This window comes from Diorhabda carinulata, chromosome 4, assembly GCF_026250575.1.
Source record: "Diorhabda carinulata isolate Delta chromosome 4, icDioCari1.1, whole genome shotgun sequence".
NCBI lineage: Eukaryota > Metazoa > Arthropoda > Insecta > Coleoptera > Chrysomelidae > Diorhabda > Diorhabda carinulata.
In genome coordinates this window covers 31303269-31316417 of record NC_079463.1, presented here as the reverse complement: position 1 = coordinate 31316417, position 13149 = coordinate 31303269, and the positions used below count along the sequence as shown (strand labels likewise).

General features: G+C 32.2%; 1 protein-coding gene across 2 annotated transcripts in view; it reads left to right on the top strand.

Moving 5' to 3' along the window:
• Positions 1 to 3820, top strand: part of LOC130893058 (facilitated trehalose transporter Tret1-like) — a 62445-nt gene extending 58625 nt beyond the window's left edge. The window contains exon 4 of one of the 2 annotated variants that reach the window (XM_057798828.1): positions 287 to 3820. In XM_057798828.1, coding sequence (XP_057654811.1) covers positions 287 to 1617 — 1331 coding nt within the window. In that variant the 3' untranslated portion in view covers positions 1618 to 3820. The remainder of the gene's footprint in view (positions 1 to 286) is intronic. The other variant, XM_057798827.1, reaches the window with a different exon arrangement.
• The last annotated feature ends 9329 nt before the right edge of the window (positions 3821 to 13149 follow it).

Below are 13149 nucleotides of genomic sequence, written 5' to 3'. Positions count from 1 at the left end.
TCATTGATTTTGGCTTGTATTTTGTTTATTTGATAAATATTTTTGATGGTTTTCGTGATGTTATATGGTTATATAGAAGGTGTACCACGTCCTCCAGTAGTATTCGGTCAAACGCCTTTTCCAGGACAATAAAACACACACAAAACGTCGGTTTGTTATACTAGATGAATTTTTCAGTTATTTATCGATATTCCTATATCCTTCATGAATAGTTTTGGATAAGTTACAATTTATCAAAAAACTGCATAGAACTATAAAGAGTTGATAGTTTGATTTTAATTTTCAGCAAGCATAATGTCTATGGCGACAGGATGTAAACAAGTATGGAACTCGCCGGTATTACCAAAACTTATGTCAAACGACACGTCAATCAACCCTCTTGGAATACCTATAAGCGTGCTACAAGTTTCTCTATTGACTGCTCTAAATCCGATAGGAATAATTATGGGTACTGTCCTCATAGGAAAATTACCAGATATAATTGGAAGAAAGAAAACTTTGATTCTGATAACCACAGGGGGAATGGTATCTTTTATAGGTTTATATTTCGCTAGATATCTTTATCAATATATTATATTACTTTTATTAATGTCGACAAATGTATCGGCAGTAATTATAGTAGCACCGATTTATACAGCCGAAATCGCCGAGGATTGTAATCGGGGTAATTTGGGGAGCTTGATGACTTTCTGGGCAGTTCTAGGTCAACTTTACGGGTACGTTATAGGTGCCGTGACTACGGTTAATACTTTTTTTTTATTATGTGCCTTACCTTCCTTCATCGTATTGATAATGTCCATATTCATACCGGAATCTCCGATTTATCTTTCGATGAAAGGAGATAAGATTGGGGGTATGCGCGTTTTAAAGACATTACGTCGATCGAAAACTATGAGTGATATAGAGACGGAATTTTATGAGAAAGAGCATGTTTTGAACGATAAGAAGAAGAATGAACATATAAGTTTGAAGAGTTTCTGCGTTAGTCGTTCGGTGAGGAAAGCGTTGATTCTGTCGATAGCTACTAGATGTCTTTCCGATCTGTCAGGTTTAACTATAGTTTTATCTTTTATGGCGACGCTTTTAAACGACGCTCAAACTAATATATCTGGTGATAATTTAGCAATTATTGTTATGGTCATCAAAATTTTAGCTTCGATTGTAACTATTTTTGTTATAGAAAAAGCTGGGCGTAGAATTTTGATTCTCTCGAGTGCTTTGGTATGCGGTACTTCGATGTTTGTATTAGGTCTTTATTTTTATTTCAAAATTAATAATTATCTATTGCATCGATCGCTTGGTTTGATACCAATAATTGCGATCGTATGTTTTCTTTCTAGTTATAGTTTCGGTCTTAGCGCGGTGCCGTGTGTACTGCGAGCCGAGCTGCTACCTAACGAATTGAGAGCAATTGGGAGCAGTATAGCTCAATTCATCGGTACGGCGGCTCTTATAGCCGTTTCGTTTGCTTATCCATTGGTTTCTACTTATTTGGGGGTACACTATAATATGTTCACTTTCAGTTTATTCTGTTTTACTGGTTTCACTTTCTTATTTTTTCATTTACCTGAAACGAAAGGAAAAAGTTTTGCTGAAATTAGGAATTTGTTGAAATAATTTGTATGTAATAATGTCCCTGGATAAGCGAAACGACTCTCGAATAAGATATATGCATCGAATACAGTTCTTTTCTCACTGAACCTGGATGAAACTTAATATCCCGAATTTTGTGAATCTTTTTTAACCGTTTGGTTGTGGGCAATTTGTTGCAGTATCTATTATTGTTATACAGCTCTGAGGTAGAAGATCTATCATCATATATCTCAACAAAACCGTTTGAATTATCGAAATGTACTATTATCAATGTACGCAGCTTTCCTGAAGGTGGATTTAAACCAGCAGATAAATTATATGAAAAAGCATTGGCAGCGTGGCAAGAATTTTGTCTACTATCGAAATATTCTTTTCTCAAGAAGAACGCATGTACTTTCTTTTTTCCGAATGATTTTCCATTTGAAATTTTGGTTTTCCTGGAGCTTTACGTGGTTTTCCTGCTGTTTGAAATCAGCCGCATTCTACTCTTTGTCTAATGTTTATCTGTAAAATATTTGAAACAATTAAATATCATGTTCTATCATTAAGTGTTGAAGGATCGATTTTTCTTTCTTTATTTCTAGATACACGGGACTTTTGGTCCATCTAAACATTTTTCTATTATTCTGTACATCTTAAGGTCATGGAAGATCAATAAAGCCCAGGAAATTTGTATTAGCTCAGGTATATTTATGAAAATTAGTTCCTCCTACATAAAAATGAACTATTTTTTCAATAGATTTTCGGAATTACCTAAAAACTGCATGTACTCGTTCCCCAAAAGAAAAACAGAACTGCAACGACTTGTAAATTGGTTTTACTTAAGTTTGTAATCATGTTTCAATTTCTGAGTAACATTTTACGATCTGCATCAGCTTCATCATGAGGTTTTATATATTTTTTCTTATAACAAATGCCCTCTGTTGAAAGAAACCTTTTGATCAAATGTAAAAAAGTTTATATTCGATAACATTGAAGGCATTCTGAGTATCATCATCATTCAGCTCAACTGAATTTATCTTTGTCAATTCTATGCGTCTTTCGTGTTGTTTGATCGCATTCTGTTGATATCCTCAAACCCTAAGGCCCCCACTCAACATTTTCTTTGTCCAGAGTCCATTCGTAAACCTAGTAACTTGACCAGTTCCATTTTAAATTTGTTCACTAAATCGCATCAGTTGAACCTGATATTTGTCTAGATGGTTTATACAAAACTATGTCTGGAAGGAAAAAATTTTTCTAGTTGTTTTTGTGCAATGCTTATTTCTATGTTTTATAATAAATGAGACAAATTATTTAAATTTAGTTATTAGTAAATCCGGTCAATTTAGACATTCGAATCTACATCCTCCAAGCTGAAAATCAGCAAAATTGTTTCAAAATTTATTCAATCAAAAATATGAGTTTTTCGCAATTTTCAGCAAAACGCTGAGTTTTATCTTAAAAATACCTTAAACAAAAATTGTAAATCATAAAATTATCTACAAAAAACGTATCAATAATTTTTTTCCTACGAGCCACCGTTTCTGAGATACAATGATTCAAAAAGTTGTAAAAGTTGTCGTATTTAATATTTTCAGCAGTAAACTTTTCTTACAACATTGAAATGAACCGAGAAATGTGAGTTTTTGTATGAAATTTCTGTTGACTGGTGGAAACTGTCAAGTTCATCAAATAAATTATCAAATGACGAAGATGTTGATAAAGTTCGAGGATGTTAAATCTGAAACATATAACTTATACAACTTTTTGAATCGTTATATCTCAGAAACGGTAGCTCGTAAGAAAAAAAGTATTAATACGTTTTTTGTAGAAAATTTTATGATCGACAATTTTTGTTTGAGATATTTTTATGATAAAACTCACCGTTTTGCTGATAAATGCGAAAAACTCATTTTTTTGACCTCGAATAAAATTTTTTTCACGTAAATGATGTGGAACATTCAAATTTTATTTTCATTTGTATATTAAACAATTTACTGATTTTCAGCTTGATGCGAATTTATGTATCTCACTCTTATTTTTTGGTCTAATTTGACCGGACTATTTGTTGATTCGAAATCCTCAGTTTCTTATCTTAACCACGTTTGACTTAAAAGTCATTTCAAGAGTTTTTTTATATCGACTTTTGAATATAATATTTATAGAAATATGTTAAGAACAAAAATTAGTATTTTATTTTTTGTTTCAAAAGAGAATTTGTTTAAATAAAATTTGTTATTTTTTACGCTTATAAATTATTCCAAATTATAAATCCTGTTGAAAATATGAACTGAAATTTGTGAAAATATTGAAGACGCAAACAAAAATCATCATAGAATTCGACAACATCGTTTTATAAGAGCCAAAGAGAAAAAATTAATGTAATTATAACATGCCATTTGGCTTATTACGTTTTTCTTAAAATATTTTGAATTTTTTACTTTTATTTTAATTCTAACATTCGAAAAATCAATCAAATCTCGGTATTTATTCTTAATCGTCCTCTATCTGACTACATTCTACAACAAATATGAATAAATTCAGTATAATTTGTGGTAATTTATCCCTTAATCTCAAAAAATGTTTTCTTTTTTTTTAAAAATCAATAAATTTTGAAATACACATGACGTAAACTGGATATTTATTAATAATTGATAAACGTGTGAAGCATTATCTAAAAATTTAATGCATACACAATAACTTTCTTCCAGGTATATAGCTGTAACTCCCAGAATCTTTCAATTATCCCTGAAAAGGTGCTGAAAAACAGGGTTTCAAAAATTGATCGGCGTTGTTCGAGAAAGCAACCAAAATATGGGATTAGCGAACCATGCAGAAACTTAGACCCACTGTCTGATATCTGATATCTCTTGGGCAATTGCAGCTTTGAGTTTTCACGAAGATTTTTTTGCAGACAATAATCGTAAAAGTCTTTAGTCTTTAACCACGAGGTTCTTGGAGGTTTTGGAAAGGATGTACCACTACAGGGAGTGGAAATTTCATTTTTTTCCTGCGTAATGAAGTATAATGTAACAAGAATATTGAAAAAATACCCGTCAAGTTTTTAACTTAACTGGAATTTAAAAAAAAAAAAACAAACACTCAATTTTAGTCATCACCGTTTAAGGGAGATATCTCAGAAAGGGGGAATTTCGCGGCATCAAATTTAGAAACACTCTGTGTATCTGGAAATCTTATTTAGGTATCTACGTGTTAATAAAGCCATTTTATTAACGTGTCTAAACGCAATATCAGGTGCTACTTGAAGTTAACTGATATTTGTTGATTATGTCCTTTTAAGTTAGTTGGAAAAATCTTGATAAGGGTTTTGATTGCCCTATTGTTAACACGCAAAACTTCGTTACCTTAGGTGAAACGAACAATATCTAAATTAGTTGTTAAATGCGTCTTACAATCTGATTAAAGTATAATAAAAACCCTTTAAAAACCTATCGTTAAATACAAAATTACACATAAAATACGTAACTTAAAAAGTAAACTTATAAATCAAGTCGATAATCATGAAAATAATGTGACTTAAAAATTTTGTATTATAATAGTTAATCAATCAATCAATCAGAAGACTTGAACAGCTTGGAAGAAACAATAAAAGAATTAACACAGTAACAACTAAAATATACAAAATAGAAACAAACATGCATCACAAAATTAAACAAAAATGGTACAAAAAAGAGATAAATCACCAATTACTACACCAATCAGATCCAAGAGAGAGCTGGAAATACTTACAACCACAGTAGAGAATCAATGAACATAGAATTTCGAAAAATTTTTTCCATTTCGATTGCGGTACCTCTAAAACATGTAATTTGAACGTTGATGCGTTCTTCAGGCGTAGAAAAACCTTGCAAACTTCCCAATTTATTTTGGATCTGAAGGAATAAGAAGAAATCATCGGGTACAGGTCAAGGTCTTAGGTAAATCATCCATAAATTCGATGTTTTGACCGTTCAAAAACGTGTGATATCTCGCATCGTCTGGATGGAGATCGATTCGTGGTTTGCCATTGGTTTCCCTAATTTTTTCGAACACTTCCGGCAAAAAATTGCTGGTAAACCATTCAGAATTAACCGTTTTACGTTACTCTAGAGGAATGGACAAGGACATGTCCGCTTATACCGAAAAATCGTCTGACCTTTGCTTCGAATTACTTCGTGCGCGAACAGCGATAGAAGCGTCAGATTTGACATATTAAGTGTCACATTTGACATATTAAGTGTCACATTTGACATATTAAGTGTCACATTTGACATATTCACATCAGTGTAGCAACCATCGTCGGGTTAGGTTATCTAGTATCCGTTATTTTGATGAAACTTCTCTTTAAATGAATGTAAGAAAGTAAGCAATGGTTTATCTATAGAATGCCTATGAAAAATTAGTCGCAATTACCTATAATTCAGCTGTAACTTCCAACTATATGTTTTTTTAAATCATTTGAAAGAAAATGATGTCACGATTTGAAGTTGAAATGGTTGCCAGCTCTCAGTCAGCCGGAGCCTTAACCGATACTATTATTCGTTTTAATTTTTTTCCAATCTGCAACTCTGTTTGGTAATAGCATCGAAAGGCCTCATTATTTGAACTTCTTTGTTTTATAGGACACAGTTTTTGACCTTGTGTTCACATCAACTCAAGCTGCATTAAAAAAATAGCAAAAAAAAAACATTTAATAATAAAATTTCTTTACGTTAATAAATATTTTCCATTAAAAAAAGTTATAAGATAGTTTTTTTGAGATAGATGCGAGAAACGATAACTAAAATCGCTAGTACTAAATATAAATTAGTGAATAGTGTATTTAAAATTAGTGTTATGTAAAAAAATAGAGAAATTTTTACCCAATGTAAATCAGTTCAAAAGAAACTGTATATTATAAGTTATTGCAGAATCTTCTGTTCCCTAAAAAGTATATTTATCTCATAAAAAATTATTCTTGATAAGACAAGTATCCATTTTACTTTTTTAAATATAGGATTACAGAAATCAAATCCAAATACAATGATTACAAAAAAAAACTGAAGATATTGAACAAGACGAAACTTTACACCGTCTAAAAATTGAGTTGTTCTTTGTAAAATAACATGATTATAACTCTGTGATCGTGTACAATTGTTTGTCATGTCTTTGGTAATCCTACACGCCGAAGAGACTGAAAACCCTCAACTTGAAATACAGTTATCAGTATAGTATTCTGTATAAATTATATCCCTACAAAGGATAATCATTGAGGATTGAAACTCGAATTAAATTGAAAATGTACAAATTTCAATAAAAACTTTATTGGTACAAATTACTCACGTGTTGTACACGGAATTTTTTCTACGGATTTGTTGTTTATTTGTCATTAAAACGAGGTTCTGAATCAGATTCCGTTGTAGTTGAATTCACTTATTTCCAAACATTTTTTAATTGGATAAAAATGTTTGTTATATACAAAATATTTGTTGAAATCTTTGTGTAACAACGGAGAAACTTTGCGGGAGAAGAAAGATGGAAAGAAAGCAACACAAAACCAGATGGGGCACAAAAGAAGTAAAGGAAATGGTTAAAAAGAAGAAAATCACATAGGAGAATTATATTGAGAATAGAAGCGAAGAAAATAAAGTAAACTAAGTAAAACTATAAGAAACAAACTGAAGAAAGATATTAAAGAAGGAAAAATGGAAACAATTTGGAGAAGAATTAGCAAATAACTATTGACTATAAGTCGATTGAAGAAGTTTTTGGAACAAAATCAGAATAATAGGAAGAAGAAACAAAATAAGAAGAAGAATCAATATAAACGTAGTCTCTGGAAGAGGAACTTGACAAGAGAAGAAGAATTAGAGGACGAAAGGATACGGCTATAGAAGTACAAGAGGGGAAATAACGTGAGAGGAAGTGGAAGAATCGCCAAGGAAAATAAAAATAGGAAAAGCGCGTGGAGGTTACAACATACGATTAAATGTCCAGAGACTGAGAAGAATAAATTTGAAAGTGCGCATGCGATCGGTCCCTGAACTGATTCGGAATTTGACTCTTGAACAAAGCTAATACTACACAATTTGCAATAAACCGATAAAACGACAGATTTAGGTGGAGGGTCTCTTTTTTTTGTAAAACGTTTATAAAAACTTTACGTTTATTTAAGCAATCGGTTATGAAATTAGGTAAAACCGAACTAAGATTTCTAAAATAACTACCAAATGGCCCTCATTTAATGTTTCTGTAACTTCTAATATTATTTTTAGTTTGGATAATGATAAATTTATGTATATATAGCTAGTAAGGTCCTGTACATTTCACTCGATCGACAACACTTCGGTTTCTCGTCATTTAATATACGGTATCATCCAATGACGTCGAAAACGCCAAGTCGACTATGATTCCAGCATGGTGCCCCATTACAAACCGTCTCTTGTTACCCAAGATCACATACGCACTTGATCCGGAAGTACTCTTGAAAGAAAAAACGCCTGCCATTGGTCGATGTCGGCATTCCGCATCGATTTCATCCAACCAACGAGTTCGTTCTTCCATTATTTTCTATTGTTTCTACTCGAGTAATTAAACGTAGGGTATATCTCGTGCTTTAAGTTTATTATACTTTTCCCTTATTCAGGGAGGAGCCTACACACACGTCACTTCACATATGCCCTTCCGCAGTCATTATTTCTTTTCTTTTCGACTACAACTCGTGACGATGAGGACGAGACGGCGGCGTTGTTTGTTTCCAGCTTCTCGCGTCTATTTGTACGGCGAAGCCTTTCATTTTATACTCACTAGTATGTGAGTCATCAAGAGTCGATGGAAAAGCGGCATTTTTTGGATTAATATGAAAGGAGTTGTTGACGGGAAGTTCTTTTTTATCGGGCGTACGGGAGACCGAGAAACTTTGTTAAATATCTGGGAATTTTTTTAATACAATCATAAAATAATATAAACTCGTGGCCATAAATAGCGCACCACCCTTTATATCAATATAAAAACCTAAAATCTTTTGGGTTTCTTGTTTTTTTTTTTATCAAAAACAGTATTTTAAATGTTTGCGATAAAATGTAGCAAAATTTCTTATCGGCAAATAACTGTTTGTAGTTTTTTAAAATTTTAATATTTATTTACTTCTATTGTTCTACCAATCTTAATAGTAGTTGAAGTTATAGTGAAGTGGCAAATCTGTTTGGCGTACACCACACAACAATTGGCAGATTGATGCAAACATTTCGAGAGACCGGTTCACATTCTAGGAGGCCTGAACAAGGACGTCCTTCAGTTTTAACTCGAATTGCAATTAAATTCATCAAGAAATCTCAGAAAACTGGTCTACACAGTAGAAGAGCTCTTCAGGCACCTTTGCTAACCAAGCATCATCATGTTGCTAGACCAACATTTGCGAGGCAACATTTAGATTGGAATTTTGAAAATTGGTGCCAAGATTTATTTACTGATAAGACCAGAATCAGTATAAGAGGTCCAGATGGACGTAATCAAACTCGAAGACGGCGAGGAGAAAGATTTGCGCAGCCTTGTATCATTCCCAGGGAGCCGTCCCAAGGAGGATCTATCATGTTTTGTTTTGATGCCCGCACAGAATTAGTCTCTCTTCCTAGATCCGCCCTTAATGAAAATCGTCGTTCCTTTTGGGCCATTTATTGGTGATGATTTTCGTTCAATGCTAGACCACACGTTGGAGCAGATGTTCTGAATTACCTAAACGAAGTAGGAATTCATACCCCGGACTGGCCACCAAGAAGTCCAGATTTGAATCCTATCAAGTATGACTGAGACATTTTAAACCGCCGCATTTGTCGTCGAAATCCATCTCCTCAAAATTTAGATGAGCTTGAGCAAGCGGCATTAGAAGAATGGGAGAACATACCTCTAGAAGTGATACAGCACCTAATTGAAAGCGTTTTAAAAAAAGAAACATTATTGTTAAGAATTCAAGTTTTATTTTTAAGAAAACTTGGATTTATTGCACTGTTTTTATTTTTTTACTCATTAAAAGTCACTCAAAATTACTAAACATTTCTTATTATTGCATCAGAATGATTGAAAAAAAGAAAGAAAATATTTCCAGAAATCGGGGTGGTGCGTTATTTTTGACCACGAGTGTATTGTCGAATGAAGATGAATTACGGCCAATAAACTTAAAAGGAATGTTAAAAAAGTGTGCTAATCAAATATTAGATCCTGAATTTAGATGCCCAGCTATCCAAAAAGGCGAAAACATCTAAATCAATAAAAGTATAAACCATTACTGAACTAAACACCAAAATATTAAACATTTTTCCTTACCATAATGTACAATGACTTTCCCAACAACTATCGATATATTTTAATAAATGAGATATTGGTTTAAGCCTTAAAGGTCATAGATTATCGAAATATTTCACTAAACCAATATCTGAAACCCCCCAAAAAGAAATAAAATAACTAGTATTATATTTCAAATACCTCGTGAGGATTGTAATGTTATTTATATAGGACAGACATCTCGATATCTAGACAATAGATTGAAAGATCATCAATACGATGAAAAATTATAACTAACAAACCATGAAATACCAAAAAAAAACATTCATTTGAATATAAAAAATCAAAAATTAATAAAACGGAATGAACTACATAACCAGGTTTGGTACTCAAGCTAAAATTACTATGAAGAAATTGCTTAGTCATGAAAAACAAAGATATGATCATTTTCAACGTATGGAAAAGTATTCAGCTAAAACAATCTTTGTAAACAATCTTTTTCAAGCATGAACATTATCTAGTAAACTGAGGAGTGGTCTTATTGGTGAGAATTTGGAATAATGTCTAAAATTAAAAACAACGTAGAAACCTGACTTAATCAAATTTTCCAAGGAACTGAACCTCGTCGTTTGCATTCATAGATTTATTGAGTTTGGGGGTCATTAACGACTCCTTGGATATTAATGGGTTAATAGGAGTAGATACAAACAATTTTATTTGAACTATCCAATACAAAAAGTTTTTTGAAGAGGATTTTCTTTTAAGAGGATGATCCTAGATCCCAGAAGTACCTGACCTGATCTAGAGGTGTCAGCATATATATTTGTAAGTTTGATGACGCCTAATTGTTCAGTATTTGCTTGGCAGCCATCAATAGTTGACCTCTTCAGTGAATTTGTGAAAATTGGTCAATCAAAATTAAAGCGGAACTAGATTCTAGTCTGGGTGAGATTGCTACATCTTTATCTAGTAAGATGGTACTGGATGATCATCGACTAAAAGTACGCGAGCTAGCAGACATCCTAGGCATTTTAGAAAGTGCTGTACATCACATATTAACTGAAAATTTGGTCACAAAAAAGCTGTGCGCAAGATGGGACGTTTGCTTTCAATGAAACAAAAACAACGTCGTGAAGATGTTTCCATCGAATGTTTTGTAATATTTCTTAATCGTGGATGAAACTTGGGTCCATCACTTCACACCTGAATCAAAAGAACAATCGAAACAATGGACTGAAAAGGAAGGACCCGCTCCAAATCAGACAAAGACCGTTCCATCTGCAGACAAGGTCATGGTGTCGGTTTTCTGGGATGCGCGTGGAATAATTTTCATTGACCATCTTGAAAAAGGAAAAACTATCAACGGCGAACTTATTGCAACGTTTTAACAAGGAAATCAAACAAAAATGGCCGCATTTGGCTAAGAAGAAAGTATTGTTTCATCAAGATAATGCACCAGCTCAAAAATCCGTTATTTCAATGGCCAAAATTAATGAATTAATGCACCCTATTCGCCAGATTTAGCGCACTCGGATTATTTCCTGTTCCCAGACTTGAGAAAATGGCTCGGTGGTTAAAGATTTTCCATTAATGATGCCGGCTGTGGCTATTTTGAGGAGCTTACCAGTTAATATATTTTTTTTCCAAAATTTTTGTGTTTTCTTTGGTCAAGTACTTCTGGCACCATCCTCGTATGTATTTGTTTTATTCATATTCCAACACAAAAATAAAAAAAATCGACTAATCTGTTACAGCAAGCACTGAGGACTTTTGATATCTTTTTGTTTGTTGTTTAACGTTAATGATTTGAATAATTTCTCGATAATACAGATGTCTCTCAATACTATTATTATGTTAAAAAATCGAAAATAACATCATTAAATTTTATTTTAATTATTTTAACGTTTGTACGAATATTACAATCCGTTTCTCATTATTCGGTATATTAAAAACAATTCTCGAGATTACACTATTGAGAATATACATACAACAGTTGTTTTTGATTGGATTTCTAATAACCGTCTTAGAAATCATTCAGAGACAATGACAAGACATTAAAAAGATACCTAAGTGTTGGAGAAAAGAATGGAGAATATTAGTTAATAAATGTCTTTCAGTTTATATTTTTGTTATTATTTAAACCCTCTTCACGCGCATCAAACATAAATTAGGTTTAAAAATATTTTTGTTTCATCGCACTTCTTATTTTCGTCAAAATCTTCCATTTTATTTTTATATTTAATTTTAATTATTTTCTTCACAATATATAAGTTGAGCTTAAGATACAGTACACTTTTTAAATAGATCAAAATAAGAACCAATATTTCTTCAGTTGATGTGGTTATTCATTTTCTGGATATTTTGATTGGAATTAATTCATAATAAGGGAATTCTATAATTCGACGGATGCGCCGCCTTCGATGTTTGCTTTTTATATAACTTTTTATTATAACAGGCGGTTTATTTACATTGTTTCTTTTGAATAATTTTTTTCTCCATTTTATATTATATTTTTAGAATTATTTTGGGATATATAAGGAGTTTATGTAGCGCTGTTTAGTTAGTTTATAATAAATAGTCGTGGTGAACAGAACAGAAAGTAATCGAAGAATTTAAATAAATTATTTAAGTTAGTTAAGTGTCAGTAATAAGTGAGTTATTATAACTGTGTGTATAGGGTTTAAATAAATTAAATTCTCCAGCAACTTCAGCAGTTTCTCTAATTTCTACGACCATCCTCGTAGATGCTGCTGGGTCTTAGTTGATGAAGTTATTTCTTTTCTGGAAGCTTTGATTGACATTAAATGAATTTCACAAATAATCCTGTAAATTAATAAAGAAGAGGATGAACTCTACATATATGGTAGAAGTATGTATTGCTCTGTGTAATTTCTGCGAAATTGATGTGGGTCGCTAGAAGTCGTTAAAATACCAAACTATAGTATGACACTCGTAGTACCTCGTTTAATATTTATGAAGTAGATTCAGTCATTTCAGCATGTTACAAAAATAAAACGAAAACATAAAACGAAAAATTCTTTTCTTGACTTCTTCCTCATTAACATGAAATAGAGTAGAATGCAGATTTTTATGTTCCAAACATCATTTGAGATGTAGATAGTTCGCGAAATCCAAGCACATGCTTTCAGATTATTACGAAAATTTTCGAGAGTGCTCGACAACGCGACGGTATAACAAAGGAGTCGAAAAAAAAAAGTAGTTCGTCCGCGTCATTTTCTAACATTGGCTTGCCGTTAGTACACTAGAAAATATCTTTTGAACTAAATTTTTCAATACGATGGAATTATTTTCTTT